The sequence below is a fragment of the Leptidea sinapis genome, chromosome 26 (assembly GCF_905404315.1).
Source record: "Leptidea sinapis chromosome 26, ilLepSina1.1, whole genome shotgun sequence".
Lineage (NCBI taxonomy): Eukaryota > Metazoa > Arthropoda > Insecta > Lepidoptera > Pieridae > Leptidea > Leptidea sinapis.
In genome coordinates, this window is record NC_066290.1 from 6,808,451 (window position 1) to 6,829,734 (window position 21,284).

Here is a 21,284-nt window from a genome sequence, read left to right on the forward strand (position 1 = left end):
GAGAAGAATATACAAGAAACTCAGCGGCCATTTAGTGTATATTATATAAATGTATAGGCTAGTTACCTGATCAAGTAAGACTGCATTTGGTATCTCCTTTGCCAACTTCCTAGCGACCATTATATTACTCTCTGGTGACTCAGAGGCTGCTTCTGTGGGTGTTCTAATAATTTCTGCCCCTAATGCCAATAACGTGTTCACTTTTTCATCTGACATTTTCTCCGGCAACACTATTATGCACCTGTACGCTTTAAGACAAAAATATCTTTCAATAAACACAATACAAAAAGTAAAACCTACAAACTAGTAAAACCTACAGCTAAGTTGCTAATCATAATTACATGCTATGATTTAAAAATGTGTCATTCAATCAAATAAATCAAATTTATTAAAAAAACACAATCAATCAACAATAATCTTTTTAATAAGTTTCCATGAGGAGTGCTAAGAGCTGCTAAGAATAGCTAATGAATAAATGTCTTATACATAATGATTCCTGTAGCAGTCTGAAAGGCCTGTTTTCTGGAGTCTGCCTGTGCAGGTTGGTATGAGAAGAACCAATTCAAATTCAAATATTTTTATTCAAAATAGGATTTAAAATCACTTATTGAACGTCAAAATCTAACACCCATTCAAAAGAGACTGCCTCAGACCTGAGAAAAATGGGCGCAAGAAACTCAGCGGGCTTTTTTTTTTTAAATATAAAATATGGATTACAATGTAATATCGTACAATAAACATTTATAATTAAAGAGCCTGAAGGTGTTCGCTTTATTCCCAGTCCGTGGTGTCATTAAGAAAATCGTTTATGCTATAATAACCTTTCCCACACAAACGTTTTTTAACAATTCTTTTAAATTTCGTAACACATTTGTTTTGTACATTTTCTGGGATCATATTGTAGAAGAATATACATCGCCCAACAAAAGACTTACTAACTCGACCCAACCGAGTAGTAGGCATAACAAGTTTATGTTTGTTCCTCGTGTTACTCAATACTCATAATGGCCCAATCAAATAGCTAAATACATAAACAGTCCAGTGACATAATAAGTTAGAGAAGATTAGCCGAATAACTTTGAGAAGATAGATAGATCTGTTCAGTAAAAAAGCATTCATTTATTTTTAAGCAAATTTATTTACCTCTAACAGCAGCGGCAAGTGCAAGACCAATTCCAGTATTGCCCGAAGTGGGTTCAATAATAACTGACTTGCCCGGTACTAATATACCCTTCTCCTCTGCATCAAGTACCATTCTATATGCTATTCTATCTTTCACAGAACCACCAGGGTTCATGAATTCACATTTTACATCTGAAACCAAACAGAACAAATAAGATGTACAGTAAAACCTCGAATGCAAGTGATATCCATGTAAGTCAAATTCACAGAAAAAACAAAATCTCTTTAATTTGAGTGTAATGTAGTAAAGTAGCTGCTGCCCGCGACGTCGTCGACGGCATGAGGCAAAAAATTGTGCTCAATTTTGTACCCGGGGTACGTTAAATATGACGTATCGCTAGGTCGAGATATCTGCGTCTCCGTAAGGAAACACAAAGCCGGCTGCGCCGTCTCAAGGTGGTGGTGGACGGCGTTTAAATTGGAGTGAATTACCCTGATATTGCAAAAGTCCACGTTGAGTGTGGAGCGGGGTGCCGTGGTGTTACTGCCTCGTTTGTCCTTGGTCATGCTCGGTTCTGTGCCCTCCCCAGAATACGAAGGGCAGCCCGAGCTAGAGTGCTCGGGGAGGGATTCTCCGACTCTGGTAGAGCCGGTACCCTCCTGGGGTAAAATCTTTTGAAGATCCGCTGTCATATTCGGGTGGAGGGGAGGGGGAATGGCCACCGGTCCTCGACACTAACCATGCGAAACATAGCGGCGCTAGGGCGCTACTTCACGCCGGTATTCTGTGCGAGTGTGGTAATTAACCCGGAAGAGTCTGGTCCGATTGTGCTGACGTCAAAAGACGGCAGCGTGACTCTCCCACTTCTAAAAAGCCCTTAGTCGCCTCTTACGACACCCATGGGCCTGGGACTCCCCTATTCTTTTTACGCCCCGGGTAAAGTACAGGGCAAACTACTTACTTTGTCATGAATTCCGTAATCAGAACCAAACTATCATTGATAATTAATTAATACCAATAAAAAAAGAATCATCGAAATCGGTTGGCGCGATTTTGAGTTATTCGTAAATTTATCATCCACTTTGCTATACGTATGTATAGCAAATTTAAGACTTTTATGGTTTTCTCATGGATGCCATAGTCAGATATGGACCAAAATACAATGAGACCACACGGGAAGCACCAGCTTTCAAATAAAAAAAGGAATATCAAAATCGGTTCACCCAGTCGAAACTTTTGAGGTTTTTATCATACATAGAGAAAAACATACAGACGAATTGAGAACTTCCTCCTTTTTGAAATCGGTTAATAACAGAAGCGATAATAGTGTTTACTTTGACATAAGAATAAATTTGAAAGAAACAAATATGCATTAAAATAAATAATTGATTTTGTTGTATTTTATGGTTTACCAATACCTCACAGACGGAAGATATTTTTCCTGCTTACTTGATATAGTTATATTTTGGATAATACACACTATATCTTAATAAATTATAGCCTATGTGGTATTCTGATATGTAAGCTGTATTATTGTAAAGTTTTATCAAAGTCCATTCAGTAGTGTTTGCATTGAAGAGTAACAAACATACATCCATACTTTTTTACAAACTTTCGGGTTTATAATATTAAGGGTCTAAGTATGAAATTGCTGATTTGTACTGAATAATTGAAATTTTTTTTTTTATTAAACATTGAAATCACAATAATTACTATTATTATCTATACATTGCTGCCATCTAATAGAAAGGTCATTTAGCCTTTGCAATAGAACTGTGGTGATCTAGATTAGTGAAGTATGAACATGTCCATAATAATGAATGGTGCCTGACATTGTTGTGCTATGAACTATATTCTATAATATTATAGCCAAGTCTGAAAAGAGCTTTAGACTTATTTAATGAATTGTCACTACCTTTGCGCTTCCTATACTAAAATACTGTAACAAGGAGTTCTTACCGTATAAGATACATAATAGCTTTAAGGGTAAATGTATACACTTCTACAATGAAGTCCCAGCCACTGTTCAGGCATTATCTATAAATAAATTTAAATGTTTTATAAAAAAATTACTCTGTCATAAATTCTATTACTCCACTGCTGAATATCTAAATGATCGGACAGCCTGCGACTAGATTGTGATTATTTTATAGCGACTGTACAATATTGTATATTTTTATTGAAAATAGCGCTGAAAAAAAAAGAATGCTGGGAGAGTTTCTTGCGCCGCTTCTTCTCTCTCAGAGCGCCATTTGTTTCCGAAGCGGTAGTAGTATCTAGTAGTATATGAAATAAAATCAAAAAGAATTCTAAAGGATTCAATTTTGAGAAAATAAATGCCTTTTATGCCTTTTTACCCAATCACAAGAACTCATTGTCAATCACAGCATTCTTAACCTTGCTGATAGATTCACCACCGGATAGTCAGCAAACATGTAGATCAGTTCGATGGAACTGACTACAAAAATGAAGTACATGACAAAAATTAACCACAAAAGAGACAATAAATTGGCTTATTGTGCTAGGCAGATCGCTAGGATTGCATAAAATATCAGAGGAGAATAAAAAAATTGTTATAAGGTTGGCCGTATAACAATGAAAAAGAATTTATTTAAATTGGAAAGTGACTCAAATAAAAACATAATCAGTATAGACAGATGTTTTATATAAGTTATATTATCAGTGTTTGTCCAATATAATCTAACAGCATGTATAATTGTTTCAGGTATAATAAGAAAATAAATCTGTTTTGATTCTGGGCACCAGTCATTACTATAATCACTTGTAAATTTGTTTACACCGACCAAATGACACACTCTTAGCTTGTTGGTCTACTGAAACGTGTCATTGGAGAGTTGTGGTGCCCCTTCCACAGAAGCCACTTGAAAGAATAGAATAGAAAATGAAGTGAAGTAAACATGGTCAGCCTTCAGCATATATACATAAAAAAATATATCCTTATACCAGAGAGTATTAGATTGTTTTATTGTGCAACAATCCCACATGTGAGGGAAGGCCTCACACACACTACAATACTTATCTAATTGTGTAATTCTATTTACCATTTGTAATTCATAAATATTATAATTACTTACAAACATCACATTTCAGATTTTCTTCTTTTGGTATTTTAGATAATTTTACAAGTGGTGTATTTCCAATTGCATGCAACACATTTGGGTGTACTTTTTGATTCCGATCACTGTGAACAGAAATTAAGATACATACTTTAACATACATAGAGTATGCATTGCGGGATGTCAATTACACCAAATAGGCCATATTCAAATAGATTGAGCCGGAAAATATTAATCTTCATTTATATATTTAAAAATGTATGTTCATCTAAACTTGACAGGCTTTAGCCCAATTCAAATTAAACATTGCACATGAATAAATTATGACATGACCACTGCAATTTTTTAACCATATTATGTTAAATTGATAAAAATTATTTTTAGGAGAAGAGAATGACACAAATATTTTGATAAAGCTGCCATTTTTTTTATTTTCACTCATACTATTTTGGATAGCAAACCCAATTGTTTATTTGATATCTAAAATGATGGAGATTGAATTTATATTTTGAAATTGGCTACCTAGACTCTCATAGGCCAAAGGGGATGGCAGGGTCTAGTAAGCTAGCAATCTTTCATGATGTGCCCCATCATCCCCATTGGTGGTTTATTTCCAATCCACTAGACCAACAATGCTAGTTAGTAAGAATACATTTGAAGCTCATGGCATAGTCGGAACCCTTAAACTAATTTAGGGTGGTGCTAAACTTTTACCAAGCTTTTGAACCTACTATCGTAGGTATTTACCTCTATCTACCTATATATTTTAAAATTATATTTGCCAGGTATTCTCTGTATAACTTTTTGATAAATTATGATCTTTACCGTTAGTTGACAAAAACCAAAAGTTATTTTTACTACTTGAACCTCTCTTAAAAATTATATTAATCATGAATCACGATATTTATAATCTGAGATAAATTTATTTCGTAACCAAAAGTTGTACAGGAAACCACTGCATAGTTTAAATAATTAGAAGTTACCCAATACATACAGTGCTTTAACGATGTGTGGCATTTTCTTAAGGTTGAAATACTCAGTTTTTGTCCTTCCATTTTCCATTTTAACTTCACTTATTTCTATATTGTAAACTTCAAAAGTTTTAAGTGCTTATTGGTTTTTAATACATGTAATTTTAGCTGCAGAGTAATTAATCAAATGCTGTTTTAGTAAACCGTTGTTCAATTATTCATTAATGATAGATACTATACTATCAATGTTGTTTTATTGTACGAAAATATAACAGGTTAACCTCAAAACCACAACACAAAGTACCCCTCCGTGTAGGAACTCCTCGAAGAATAATTTAAATTTTGCGTTCCCTCAAGGCTCGCACATGAGACTGACGTCTGACAGTGACAGATTCTGTCAGAGAAGTCAGATTTCAACAATGATGAAGGAAACCAAGGATAGGCCATATCGATAATTTTTTTTACTGTGTTTTGGGTATAAAATATGGCTGCCTTCATTGGATAATGTGAAACTTCTGAAAAGATTCTGATTAAAAATACCCATTGAAAAAAAAAAGCTGTACCTACAACCAATAATATCAATTTATACAAATGTCTAATATCTAACTTGTAACGTAATACCTTCGTAGCATTATAGATCGTAGAAATATTAATCGTGCATATTAACTGTAATAAGCGTATGCCGAAAGATTCGTTCTGAAAGAACATTTTATTTTATATACCGTAATATTAGCTCTGATAAGAACCATTTCATAATACTGTACATCAAGTCTTAGAATCATGCAGATCACCAGTAATCAGCTCATCGAAGTACAAGCATCGTCACGTTCTCTCGAAGACCGCAGATATACTCACGTGATCAGTAATATGCTCCGCGTTACACAACCTCACAGCAAGGCCGAGCGTACTCGACTGAAGCGTCGGGGCGTTGATCAGTCGATCACTATTCATTCAATTTTAATCAATGGGCGACAGAGTGGGTGCTAAATGCTCATTGAGATCGGATGATCGAGGTTTGACGCGAGTTTACACAAGCGCTCGCTCGCTGGCCGGTTTACTGCGATAACATTAGTTTTAGAGCGAGATAGAACACAAAATATTATTCTCAATTCTTATTGAATGAAACGTTTTACTATTGGTCAAAATGTAAGCTTTAGTATTGGTGTGTATTTTCTCAACTTGTAAATATTTTTTAAGTAACAATTGTAATTGGTTAACTAGTTTTAAGGATTTTGTATATATATCATGTAACTGAAATAAAAATCATCTTCCACATATTCCTCACAGTCTTCATACTACTCAAGCAGTTGTTTTATTTAATCTCCAAACGCTCAGTCTCTAGATTATTGAAGAAATAAACAGTCGCCTCATGTAAACTGTATATCTTATATATTATACTCTTATATATGAAACGAGCTATTCTTGTATAATATATATAATCTGAATCTCGGAAGCGGCTCCAACGATTTTAATGAAATTTAGTATACAGCTAAGTTTTGGGGGCGAGAAATCGATCTAGCTAGGTGTCAATTTTAAAAAATGTAGTTTTGTCCGTGTTTTAATGAGAAATAGCTACAATAGAATAACGATGAGAAACATTAGAATAACGAAGAATGAACAAATGTAAATTTCGCCACTATATACAAGACTATAATACCTCAGATAGGACATTGGGTGATACGGAAAGCAGTAGACCCCAGTTTGAATCCAGATGTCCTATTAGTTTGTTTCCTTGTTCAAGTTTTGTACCTACATTCTTAAAAATCCGAGCAAGAGCAGATATTTCTTAAATAAAAACATTAAAAAAGTGTTAGGATTATTGAAAACAATTAAAATTTCATCATTTTCAATACTTTCAATGAGTATTTTCAATCCATGGTAGCCTAGAGATCGAAGTGGATATTGAGTATCAGGAGTATCATGATAAATGTAATACGGTTTTTTATTTTTCTTAATGGAAAAGGAGGACAACCGAGCAAGCCTCTTTATTTGAACCATGTCTCTCTAAGCACATAATAAAGAACTGATCAATATTTCAATAACATCACTAATGATTGTGAATTCGACGATAATTAAGTGTATTTTTTATGATGTTTCATTTTTAATCATTCAAAGTGAAGAATTTTCTAGACGAACGAACTTTTCATTACAGGTGCGGTAAGGAATCACATTCGCGTCATGGGAGGGGAAAAGCCCATCTCAAATCGCGTGCCTGCCAACCCAACCTTCGGCTAGGATCGAATTTTGCACGCGGTTTGAAATGTCATAATTCCCTCCCTAGGTTTATAATACACTATTTAATCAATGAAGAACGGCCCTCAATACTGATATTTACTCTCTCTCTCTTTGTAGAATCGCAGAAGGTGTGAAAAGTAGAGTTTTCACATCTGGAATAAAGCCTTAGTTTTGTGCAGTTTGAAACCCTCGCTTTACTGAGCAGTCTACATAACTCCATGGCTTTGAAAATGACACAAAATTTTGAGTGCTTCACTGAGCGTAGGACCCATTATGACATAAGACAATACTCTATTTCTGAGGTGTACTCTATTGTTATTCCCGAGCAGTGATGTGGAAGGTAATATATAGGAAAGCATATTATTTGACTCATACCGTATTCGTCGCTATTTATGTGGATAGCTGGATCTAGTACATATTAGATTATAAGGTGGGTATATTTTGACGCTGCTACTACATAATATACACAGATCCTTTTTTTTGATAAAATAATTCTATCCCAAAGTTTATTTGTAAGAAAAACTTTTGTGGAATGTGTTTTTTTCTGTAGATGGAGGATGAATGGAGTTGTAACCTTGCTTAAATAAAACATAGAAAATACTTAAATATGTATAGTTAAAGCAATTATTATTCTAATTTGTTAAAGTTTCCAAACATAATGTACAGCCTAAGTGATAACAAAAGTTAAATAAGTGATATAACATTTAAATTACTTTAAATCTAGTTACATTATCTCATAGAGACTATAAAAAATTAATTCTTAATTTTATACAACAACAATGAAACGTATCAACAATATTAAAGTATAACACTAAACATGTATACAAAAATAATATAACAAGTTCTTTTGCCATGATAAAATCTATCGTCACAATTTTTTTTAAATGACTGATTTGCGATAGTTTTAAAACTACTTAGGTATACTGACAACAAAGTTAGGGGCGTGTCAATAGCAAAGTACTTACATGGAGCGCGTAGCTAGCCGAGTAGGTAAGTAAAACATATTATTTCCTACTAGTGTTGATGTATATACTAACTTTCAAAGTGCTCTGCCGCCTGATCAGACTAATGTTTCGGGCTTCAATCCTTTAACTAGTCCCTCTCATTTTTTCGGTGAGAATGAGCTTCTCTAGGTTGATCGCTGGTTTTGCGTGCGTTACGCCATACCATAATACCATTACGAAAGGAAGTAGAGCATCTTCCCTACCAATGATAATTCACGCATATTTAGCGTCGATCGATCTTTTTCAATGCCAATTTTGGCTACGTATTTTTTTTCAGTAATTATATATGGAGTCGAAACACTATTCAAATATTTATTTATTTTAATTTAAAAGAGGGGCAAGGGCTTCTTGGCACTTCTTTCATTTAAGCTCAACTTTAAAATATATCTATATATCTACGAATTCGACAGTAATGGAAGTTAAGTTTCTACCTTAATGAATAAACAATTTGATTTAACGAACACTGATTGCTCAAGATCTGCACCAGGACTCGTAAAGACCATAATAACAGCAGAGACAAAATAACAATTTCCCTTCGCTAGTACAGCGATTAATAAAAATATTTAACCTAATCTTTGTTTATAATTGTATACTACGCTGACAGAACCACTACATCCACAGAGTATAAATAACAAATGTTTTTTTTTCAAACGTCACTGTTTCGCTGCGTAGTTCTCATACAGCCAATCCCAAAAACGTACTCTCTTGGGTTCAGGGTCTGTCCTCAGAGTAAAGTTACCGGTGATGTCGAGATAGTTTATGTTGTGGCGGGTGTCGTTTACCGGGTTCCACTTGAAGTTGACCACTGACTCGTAGTCGACGGGCGGTGTTGGGTTCCTGCGTGTGAATATAATAATTAACTTTTGTATACTAAAGTCGTAAATAGAACCGGTTTATATGAAATTTTGTACGCATATCGGGTAGGTCTGAGAATCGGAATATTTTATTATGATTCAGCTAAAACGATCAATCCTGTTTTTTAATCACGATGATTCGGTCGTCATCTATTTTTATACCCCAAAAATTTTAATAATTTAATCTTTATTTTATTTTAATTGGCACTTAACACTACGTTTTACCAGTGGGAGGCTCCTTTGCACTGGATGCCGGCTAGATTATGGGGACCACAACGGCGCCTATTTCTGCCGTGAAGCAGTAATGTGTAAGCATTACTGTGTTTCGGTCTGAAGGGCGCAGCTAGTGAAATTACTGGAAAAATGAGACTTAACATCTTAGTCTCAAGGTGACGAGCGCAATTGTGGTGCCGCTCAGAATTTTTGAGTTTTTCAAGAATCCTGAGCGGCACTGCATTGTAATGGGCAGGGCGTATCAATTACCATCAGCTGAACGTCCTGCTCGTCTCGTCCCTTATTATCATAAAAAAAAACGTATACTCGGTCAGCGCTAGTGTAAAGTAAAGTAGTATATATATATACATATTTTACTACTGCAAACTACAGAACACTGATCTATGGCGCTGCGAGCAGCTACAATAGTACGATAATAAATAATCAACTAGTTCCACCAGAACATAAGTTGCAGGACAATTAAAGCTTCTATATTCTTCTTCTCCTAGGGTTATGCGTCCGTCCAATCCTATTCTACTTAGGAACGCTTATAGTTGCCATTCACTCAAGAAATAGAGTATGTAATGATATAAATAATTTACCCAGTTTTCGCGAAATTAGTCCACATTTGCACCATCTTCTTGGAGACGGCTAATTCGGGTGAGTTGTCATCCAGCCTGTAGTTAAATCTGGAGAAGTAGAACAGGTATCCCATCTCGTCCCCGTGGCAGGCTCCGGGATGCGTGATGCCGAGCATTCGCTTGAAGAGCCCCAGGGCTCCGTCGAAGGCGAATCGGTACAGATATGTCGGACTAGTTCGGTTTGTTTCCGCCTGTAACCGTATCGTATCCAGTACGGGACGGAGGAACATTATGTCCGTGAACATCTGAAACATTTTTTATTGATTTAACATTTTTTAGGCGTGGTAAAGTTGTAGGGAAGTTTCATCGTACCAGATGGCGTTATATAAATTAATTAGTTTCGGTTTGAAAGGCGTCGTAGCATTAGTCCGACAACTTCGTACTCCGTAGGTACTACGCTAGTCTCACGGATTGCCCTTCCTCGCAACACTACCCGCTACCTTATCTTATTACCCCGCCACAGTCTGTCACCCTGTGGGACGGACGCGCGCGAACTTGTCAGACTATAATGAATGGGCTATTAAGAGCGGCCAACACGTAATATTTATCATACAAACACTCGTACGCGATTACGAAGTTTTAACGCATCTTTCTTAAAAAAATACTAATAGTTGTTTTGTGCATTGTATGTAGGTTTCTGTCGAAGCACAAAATAAAAATTTCAAGAAACAAATTTAGTATAATCCTCCAATTTTTACACAAATTTTACCTGGACTTTGGCCGTTCTTAATGTAAGTTTTCAAAAATTGTAAAAGTAAAGAACCCTCGCGCACGTAATGGAGATTCTATAATGACAAATTTGTTGGGATTACTCAAAAACATGTATTTCCTGGAATTTCTACGGACAATATTTCGTCCAATGTATCGCTTTCTCTTGCTTGTCGCAACAGTCGTCTGCGTTGCATGAAACAACATGCTTTTCGACCATGTTCGCGTTGACGATAGACAGGACCATAACATTTTATGTCTTAAAGTAACGAGAACAAATTCGGTGCCGCTCAGTATTGTATGGCATTGCCTTTGTCATGCTATAAACAATTAAACTAACAAATCCCAATCGCCTAAAAAGGTCGTCAAAAATGTCTGAATGGCGTTGTAGACATTCGTATACATTAACTGATACAGATGACATTAAAATATTCATTCAAATTAAAACTTCAAATCGTGGCAGTAATATTCAGTCTATACGCTCATACGAAGCTCATTTATTATAGTGAGAAAATTTCACCGGTGATGTATATGGTTTTAGGAATTTCTTGGTCGTCTTGTTACTTTTTCTCACGCAATTGCATAGCAAAAATGCAATTAAAAAAATGACTTACATCAATAAGATTATCGACATTTCGCATATCGACCGGTCGCTGTTGGAAGTAGAACAGTTTGATGTGCTCTGCGACCCTCTCCCTCTGCTCCGCGGACCCAGCCAGCTCGGGAGGCACCACGCGACTGAACTCTTGTTCTATCTCACTCAGCAGCTTCGGATAACGTTGCAGCCCTGAAAGATAAATACGATTAATTATTAGCGCTTAGGAATGAATAATTATTACTGTTATGTATCCATTGAGAATACATGTTTGTTCGAAAATTTTTGGACGATTTGAGACAAAGTCCAGGTGTTCACCCAAACGCAATATCATGTATAAATATATGTTAGTACAACTTTCCAGGTGTGGCGCCATCTACAGGTTCTTGTAAATATAAGTTTGGATATTATACTCTCAGAACTGAAGGAAATATAAATAAAGTTGTCGGGGTGGCAGAAAGATAGTCACTTTTTCTTTGAGTATATCGTCTTTTGTTATTATATTATATACCTTGAACATTATGTACACTTTGCTATCAATTCCGATGCCTAAAGTCTTGGTTTCACACTCCAAAAATTATTATATAACAACAAATAAGAACATTTGGATTATTTCCTTTCTTCTGTTGAGAGATACACGATTGACTACATGTTAAATGAGAGAATTTTCATTACAAGTTTGGAATCCCCGATACAGCATCTACTATAACCGTTTTGATAGTATCTAAAAACGATTTATTCATTACTTACAATTACGAAGTTGACGATATCTGTCCGACTACAAATCAACGAGATTTGTAGTCGCATAAAATTCCATCTTTTGCGGTTGAACAATAGGCGCATGGCATCACATATGAAAAGTAAGTTGGAGTGTTTTCACACAGAGTATATAATTTTTAATGGATTGATCGTCCTGTATTTAAGATGACCTGATTTGTTTATATTTCAATACCTGGCTGGGTTTATATGTAAAAGATATACTTAAATCGCAATAAAAACGTCCCGTAATATTTGTTCGTTATTCTACGAACTAAATGAACGAACAACAACAAAATAAAGTAAAAATTACCGACAGACTAGACGACGTAATGAAACTTATTATTTTTAAGATTTTTTTGTGTCTTGTGAAGAACTTCTGCAGCTTAAAGATACATACATAGATTTGAGGCTTCTGTAAATAAGTTATACAAAAAACTAAATAAGTAAGTACCTACGGTATGGATGGCTTCAATTTAGGTCTCAAACAAAACCGCGATAAAGTTAATTACAAAACAATGTTTCACCAATGCAAGAGTTATCATTAAAAAAATAGGGTGATTAATGGATGGGATTAATAGTTAATATTTTTATTCAGGAAATAAGCACATTAAAAAAAGAGCAAACAATATAATAACGTACAGAATCAGAAATGGTTGGACAACTTTCGAAACTATCTAAGTAATCATTTATTGACATAGATCTCTCATATTTCAACGTGATAGCGGTTCCAATGATTTTAGCAATTGTAGTTTTTGTCGGCAAGCCTACCTTGATCACGAGAAAGTTTACACCGGTACATTAACTAATTACAAATGTCACAAAGTAATTTTATGTAGCTATTTGATAGAACTACTAAAGCTTAAAATTTACTTCTATGTATTAAAATACTTGTACACCTTTGGGGTTTTTTTTATGGAAAAACGTCGTCGAACACGTTTGAACTGCGATTGGAATAAAACAAACTCTAAATTTTAAATGGGACTGGAATGGCATTCAAATCAAAAGAGGTAAGCCTGCACTTACAATGAATATATAAATTGACTAGCAGACAAAAACTTTAAAATCTATTTTTTGGGCCTTGCTTACTTATGTACAAATTTTATAATATAATGCTAGCTAATCCGAGAAACGTTGTTTTGCCATATAAATTATTAGAGTTACACCGTTTCATGGACATTGCAACATTACTTTATTTTTCTAAAATAAATGAATTTTTGTAAAAAAACGTAGCCGAAGTTACGCCTTATTACAACAGCTACCTGCCAATAAAAGTCCAGCCATTTCAGATATTAGCCGGAACAAACAGACAGACAAAAATAGTAAAAAATATTATTTTGGTGTGTGTATTTACTACATGTATATAATATATTCATATACATGTAGTAAAAAAAGGATTATTTATCAAGAAATTAACGTCAAGAAGGTAACGGAATAATTAGGATTATTTTATTTAGGACCATTAATGGAATGTACCTAAATGGCAATTTTATCTTTAGAAAAATTAAAGTTTCTTGCTATCGTCCGTCACAGACATTATTTCGAATTGGTAGTAAGTAGATGCAGACTTTGAATATGTGATCTAATAATCAAACCTTGGCTGACTTAGCCAACTAAAATATTTGTGAACGGATTTATTTTCCAACGTACGGAGCCCGCAAAATAAGTATACACTAACGGCCTTACAACTAAACTTGGTATAAAGTTATACCTAAGAATATACAAAGAATATGCAAAATGTTGACTAATGGCCGTTTTCAATAACCTATCTATCCTTAGTTGAACTTAGTAGACAATGCTATCCTTTTACGTTTGCTTACATTTCAATAACCTATCGACAGAATTAGACAATAACCATATTGGACATAACGATGGATATATAAGATCTTGTCATTAAACGCTGACAGCAATGTATTCGTAACTAGAGATACGTTATTGAAAACGGCCGTATATCGCTGATAAAACTGTGAATACAATGATAATAAATACCTGATGGAAAACTGTATGTAAACCATGTAAACAGATATGGTTACGTGACATTATAATGTATCTATACTGATTGTATGTACAGCTATTCGGGACACTTTTGACATTTTGTTATCTAACAAAGCTGTATAGCAACAATTTCATAACATAACGCTGATAATAAGTAGCATTAGGTAGTTTTCGCACGAACAACTAGTTTGAACCAGTTTTTTGTAGCAACTCAGTAAAGAATCTTCCAGAACGATAATAGAAATATACAAAAAAGTCAAACAGGACTTTATTTAGTTTTTTTGCAGACGATGCCGCAATGGTCAACCCAGCAAACGTAAGTTAAAAATTACGTACACAAATATTTTCTGAGTAACAATAAAAAATATAATAGCACAAAGCTCAAAATGTTCTAAACTCAGATAGAGAATGGGGTAACTATCATACGATAAAATATTTAAAACAGACTACGATTTCATAATAGGAAGCATATTATAGATTTTAGAACTAAGATATCAAAGCTGGAATACCTATATATCTACGTCTAGCGTCGTTAAACTATGCTTATTACTCAGAACTGTTTTCTCTATTAGATAAATATTATCTGTAGCTTGTAGGTAGAAAGAACAATATTGAAATAAAGAAGGTAAAGGCATAAAAGGCATTTATTTTCTCAAAATTGATTCCTTTAGAATTCTTTTTGATGTCATTTCTTATACTACTAGATACTACTACCGCTTCGGAAACAAATGGCGCTCTGAGAGAGAAGAAGCGGCGCAAGAAACTCTCCCAGCATTCTTTTTTTTTGCGCTCTTTTCAATAAAAATATACAATATTGTACAGTTGCTATAAAATAATCACAATCTCGTCCCAGGCTGTCCGATCATTTAGATATTCAGCAGTGGAGTAATAGGATTTACGACAGAGCCATTTTTTTACAAAACATTTAAATTTATTTATAGACAATGCCTGAACAGTGGCTGGGACTTTATTGTAGAAGTGTATACATTTACCCTTAAAGCTATTATGTATCTTATGAAGCCTACTAGAATTAGTTACAAGCAATCCCTTATTTCTAGTGTTATAATAATGAAAATCACTATTAAGAGCAAAAAGGTGACGATTTTTGTGAACATATATTAAATTTTCATAAATGTACTGACAATAAACAGTCATAATATTTATTTCTTTAAATTTTTCTTTGAGAGACTGTCTATAACCAAGCTGATATATAGCACGAACAGCTCTCTTTTGCAGAGCAAACACTATATCAATGTCAGCAGCATGACCCCATAGTAATATACCGTACGTCATGATGCTGTGAAAATAACTAAAGTACACTAATCTAGCGGTCGCAACATTCGTGTACTCTCTAATCTTTCTAACTGCATATGCCGCAGAGCTGAGTCTATCTGCTAGATGGGTAATATGTGGACCCCACTGAAGCTTTTTATCTAACGTGATACCCAGGAAGACCGTAGTGTCCACAAGTTCCAATCTCTGGTCATTTATAAGTACGTTGGTTTGTACCTCCGCTGTGTTTGGTGTAATGAACCGTAAACACTTTGTTTTTTTACTGTTTAAGTGCAGATTATTCGTCTCAAACCAACGCACTATCTTTGAGAGTGCATTGCTTACCTCGTCATCAATATCCGCACGTCGCTTCACTTTAAAAGTAAATCAGCAAACAATACAATCTCATGGCTATCATCTACCACAAACGGTAGATCGTTAATATATATAAGAAACAAGAAAGGACCGAGAATAGAACCCTGTGGAACACCTATTCGCACAGGTTTACCCGAAGACCGTTTGCCATTTACATCGACTATCTGAACTCTTTCGCTTAAATATGATTTTAACAGATTTAGGGCTCTATTTTTCACTCCATAATGCTTTAGTTTTAGGAGTAAAGTTTCATGGTGGACGCAGTCAAATGCTTTTGACAAATCACAAAAAATGCCCAATGCATCCTGTGACTCTTCCCAGGCGTCAAAGATGTGCTCAATGAGTCTAGTACCCGCATTAATTGTTGATAAACCCCTAGTGAAACCAAACTGATTTTTGTTCATTAATTTACAAAAATGCATTTGTAGCTGTTGAAGCAAAAGTTTTTCAAAAATTTCACTAAAAACAGGCAGCACTGAAATAGGTCTGAAATTAGCAGGGTCAAAAGAACTGCCCGATTTAAACAAAGGTATAACTTTGCTGTATTTCATGAGGTCAGGGAACACACCCTCATCTATGCATTCATTAAATATTATTGCTAATTCAGGTGCTATAATGTCAAGTATGTATTTAACAATATTAGTCGAATGGCCCCATAGGTCTTTTGTATTTTTTAGGTTAATTAATTTGAAGATTTTTATTATATCGCTACCTGTAACATACTTAAATTTCAAGTCAGTAGAAGATACTGGTACGTGTAATTTAAGCATATCATATGCTGCTTTTGGCGAAGCGTTAAGGTATTTGGTCGTGACAATCGGGATTTCGGAGAAGTATTTATCAAATTCATTTGCAATTTCTATTTCCGAATTTATAACGCGATTATTAATATTTAAACAGATAGAGGTGTTACGGCAATTCGATCTACCAGTTATATTGTTAATTACACTCCAAGTCGCTTTTACTTTATTATTACTGTTTTTACTGTTTTTGTTCTATTTTCATGAAAATAACGCATAATTTAGTTTAATAAAGTTTATTTAAATTTATCATTAAATTGTTATTATACAATTAGAAAGAATTTATTCTTTTACAACTTAGGTATCTATACATACTGAAATTTATTTAATTTTCGTCTATTGGTTACCTTTGATCATTTATACGTCTATTATAGATAGACTTTGAGAGCTGTGAAAACGTCGAAAAAAAATGAGTTTAGTACTAACCTCTATTTAGAGCAATTCGCGTAGTAAGACGTAGGTTATCACGCACACTAAAGTAATATTCCTGGCCTGTATTTATCGGCTGTCTAACAGCAATAGACTATATCTAGATTTCTAGACGTATTATCTATGGGTATTACAATATTGTTCTTTACGCCGTTACGCCGAAAAGTATTTACTTATTACTTGTTGCACGTGTAGGCACACTTTTAAATTATATTTTTTATTGAATTTAACGCATAACTACATGATGAATTTGTTACGCATCCTACCAACCTACCTCGGAGCGCGAGGTCATTCCCCCTTGAAAGTTTTTTTTGACGATTTGGCATACAGTGCGCTGTTGACATACAACTTATCTTTAAACGAATACAAATCAGTTCTGAAGACAAAGTTGTATACAAAAGGGTACCTACTATAAAGTATCTGAATATCTGTATCTAAATAACCCTAGAGACTAAGTTGTTAGGCTGTTACAGGTCAGATAAAGGTTATTTATAGTTAAATAAAAACTTGAAATAATCTGTTTTGAAAAGAACAACCTTAGAGTTTCTTGCTCTTTCTTCTCTTAGGAAATCTGCCTTTCGAAGGAGCTGTTGTATTAAAAATTTCGTAGGTATTTCAAATGTTTTTTTTAATGGAATAGGAGGACAAACGAGCGTACGGGTCACCTGGTGTAAAGTGATCACCGCCGCCCACATTCTCTTGCAACACCAGAGGAATCACAAGAGCTTTGCCGGCCTTTAAGGAAGGTGTACTTGATTTTTTTTAAGGTACCCATGTCGTATCGTCCCGGAAACACCGAACAAGGAAGCTCATTCCACAGCTTTGTAGTACGACGGAGAAAGCTCCTTGATAACCGCACTGTGGAGGACCGCCACACATCCAGATGGTGGGGATGATATCCTAACTTGTGGCGTGTCGTGCGAATTCGGCGGCAGGAATCAGGTTAAACAGCTCTTCGGAACACTCCCCGTGATAAATGCGGTAGAAGACACACAATGAAGCGACGTCTCTACGCAACGCCAAGTGATCCAGCCGTTCACAGAGCACTGAGTCCCCGACAATTTGAGCTGCTCTACGTTGCACGCGGTCAAATGGATCGAGCAGATACTGGGGTGCGCCAGACCAGAGATGACAGCAATACTCCATGTGTGGCCGGACCTGCGCTTTGTAGAGCGCTAGAATGTGGGCCGGCTTGAAGTATTGCCGTGCTCTATTGATGACGCCCAGCTTCTTCGAAGCCAATTTGGCTTTGCCCTTGCCCAATGTAATGTGATTTACCTATGAAATAAAATATTTTTGATTTGATTTGATTTCAAAAAACAAATTAATATCAAGGTCTACAGTGTTTTCTACATGCAATCATTGAAAGCTGAAATAATATTAAAAATATTAAATTAATTAATTAATTTTTTAATTTATAGTTATTAATCATTGTAAACGTTTGTAAAATATCGATGCAATTAAGACAACTTTTTGAATATTATTTTGCAAGGTGAGCGAGTCACAAATTATACCTAGCTTTATAGAAACTGACGACCTTAGAGTATGTACCTAAAAGGAAAGTGCAAGTGCTGTAGCAACGAAACGTAATAGTCCGCCATTTTTGTTCCTTTGTCCTATTTAAGAAGAAAAAATTACTTGTTTTACTATGGCTGACATAGTATGGATAGAATAAATAGATATTGGGAATATCCAAAACACATGAAATTTTTGAAGTGATAATTACTTTACCCGCGTTGAGCACTTTTCGGTAGGGGTAAAATCTTGTGGATTCACGTCATCGACATGCTCATGACTGGCGCATGTGATAAATAAATAAATATAAATATAAAATTATGTAGTTGGACACATTTTGCATGGCTGAAGTTTCCTGAGTTCATGTCACCTAAATGCTTATAGCAAGCAGTATATCCGTAGCTATACAGCTGACGGATTGGTGACGTGTATGTCTTATAATTGAAATTTAATGGATTTAGTCAAAGTTTAATGTGTATATACTGTGTATTGTGGAAATAATGTGTTTGTTTGATAAATATATTATTGACAATAATTTTGAAATATAAATCGAAGTCAATAATTTAATTGTTTTTAAACATTATGAAATTCAGACAGTCTCTACAACTAAGAATTTTCATGTGAATATGCTCAATTGTTGTACCTAATTATATTAAGTTATTTCAATATCATATTTCTACGTTCTAATGTTAATAATACATAATTCGTTTGGATTTTTATATTAATTTTGTGGAACAAACTTCTGACTCTATCGAGGAAATAAAATGCACTATATATATAACCTATTTATGTTGTCGCTTTCTTAGAATGTGCACAATATGTTTGACAATGCAACGAAGCACACATATGTATGGTTCGGTCAGTTTAAATATCACTCAAGTCTCAAACATTTCCCCAGAAAACAAATAAGCAATATGCACATACAGCCACGCTTTATCATCAATGCCGTGTTCATTCGGTTAAATACTCCAAGCTCGAAACTAGTAATATTTATTTACACTTAGTGCATGTTTTCCGTTTATCTTGCGACATAGCGGGATTTCCGAGCCTAACATTAAATTAAGATACGTTCTGTCAACCTTCTTAAAATTACATTGACACACATAAATGCCTGGTCCCTTTCATTAAAGCGAATTTTAACATAAAACGTACTGGTAGCATTCATGGTAATGATTTTCTGATAACTAAGTTGTTAAATCCTATATATATATTTTCCCCTCTTTTGTGTGTAGGTATACATGTCACCAAAGTTATTGAAACACGCAGCCCGCATTAAGTAGAACATCTCAAAAGCATACAAGGTTTTATCAACAAATCAATCAAATAAAATCAAAATCAGTTTATTCACGTAGGTCACGGAAATGACACTTATGAATGTCAAAAAAAAATCTATCTACCGCTACTTCGTAAAGGGTTGAGCTAATGAGAAGAAGTAGCAAGAAACTCATTGCCACTCTTTTATATCAAGATTTACATTTACATCGATTTACAATCATTTCAATTACAATATAATATGTAAAATGTAAAAGTGATGCAACAAACAACGATACGTAACTCAAACGGTTGGCTCAGTTGGAACGAGCGCTCACACGGAACGCGAGAAGTCGCGGGTTCGAGTCCCGCATCGTTCATAAAATATTGTTTTCAGTTTTATTTGAGTAATATATAGACGATAAAATGTATGGATACTATGAAAACGTTTTTTATTGAAGGACTTTGCGGAAATCCATAATTATTATGTCCATGGCACGAGACTCAATTCACAAACGCCAGATTTTAGCGAGTCAACATGTCCTGGGGATGCCTCGTGTAGAGGCGAAACACGTGTTTAAAAGACAAATATTAGAGGAATGAATACTAAAGAAAATTCAAAACATTTGGATAACTATGAAAACTGTAAAGGGAGGATAACACTTGCTGAGTTTCTTGCCCGTTATTCTCGGAAAAAGGCCTCGTTGAGCCTCCTTCCTCTTAAACTCATGGCATCATAATTCGATTTAAAGATCATTTATTCTCGTAAAAAATATTTACTTAATGAATCTTAATAAATAAAGAAATTTCATTCCATATCATTTCTAATGTACCTACAAGTTGTAACTATTACTTCTTGTTGATTCATTCATTATTTTGTACTATTAAGTGTTACTCAATATATACAGGTACCTGAGTTTGTGAAGGGAAAACCACTAAGTGAAAGGCTAGAATGCATCTTGTGACCAAGTATAGAATATCGTTCTATGTTGTATGTAATTAATGTTTAATATACCTACTAGATGGCCGTTGGGGCAGTATGGTCCTCGAATGGCGACCACGTACTGGAAGACGCAGTTTAGGTAGGCCCCCAACAAGATGGACCGACGATCTGGTCAAGATCGCCGGAATACGTTGGATGAGGGCGGCGCAGGACCGATCGTTGTAGAAATCTTTGGGGGAGGCCTTTGTCCAGCAGTGGTCGTCTTTCGGCTGATGATAATGGTGATTATACCTGCTAGATATCTAATTATCTACTATGGTACCGGTCACCCGGATTGATTTCATCAACAATTTTAATTTTAAGGAAAACGAGTTTTAAATAGTACAAAAGCCTACTTTTTTAAATTTAATTTATAAGTGCCATCATTTTATTACCTTATGACCTATCTGCCTGTCTAAATCCAATTGAAGTCGGTATAGCCATCTCGGATAGGCGGAACAAAAAGACAAACTGACTAAATTTTAGTG

The 21,284-nt window shown here is 34.8% G+C and overlaps 2 protein-coding genes across 3 annotated transcripts in view; both read right to left on the reverse strand.

The window, feature by feature from the left end:
• Positions 1-5,553, reverse strand: part of LOC126972540 (cystathionine beta-synthase) — a 29,960-nt gene extending 24,407 nt beyond the window's left edge. Inside the window, exons 1-4 of the mRNA XM_050819375.1 lie at positions 5,195-5,553; positions 4,219-4,325; positions 1,144-1,314; positions 67-248 (exon numbers count right to left, since the gene is read on the reverse strand). Of these exons, the coding sequence (XP_050675332.1) occupies positions 67-248; positions 1,144-1,314; positions 4,219-4,325; positions 5,195-5,262 (528 nt within the window). The 5' untranslated portion in view covers positions 5,263-5,553. The remainder of the gene's footprint in view (positions 1-66; positions 249-1,143; positions 1,315-4,218; positions 4,326-5,194) is intronic.
• Positions 5,554-8,028: 2,475 nt separating this feature from the next.
• Positions 8,029-21,284, reverse strand: part of LOC126972534 (venom carboxylesterase-6) — a 48,479-nt gene continuing 35,223 nt past the window's right edge. Inside the window, exons 9-11 of one of the 2 annotated variants that reach the window (XM_050819365.1) lie at positions 11,441-11,613; positions 10,080-10,363; positions 8,029-9,247 (exon numbers count right to left, since the gene is read on the reverse strand). In XM_050819365.1, coding sequence (XP_050675322.1) covers positions 9,064-9,247; positions 10,080-10,363; positions 11,441-11,613 — 641 coding nt within the window. In that variant the 3' untranslated portion in view covers positions 8,029-9,063. Of the gene's footprint in view, positions 9,248-10,079; positions 10,364-11,440; positions 11,614-18,000; positions 18,327-21,284 lie in introns of those variants that run through there. The other variant, XM_050819366.1, reaches the window with a different exon arrangement.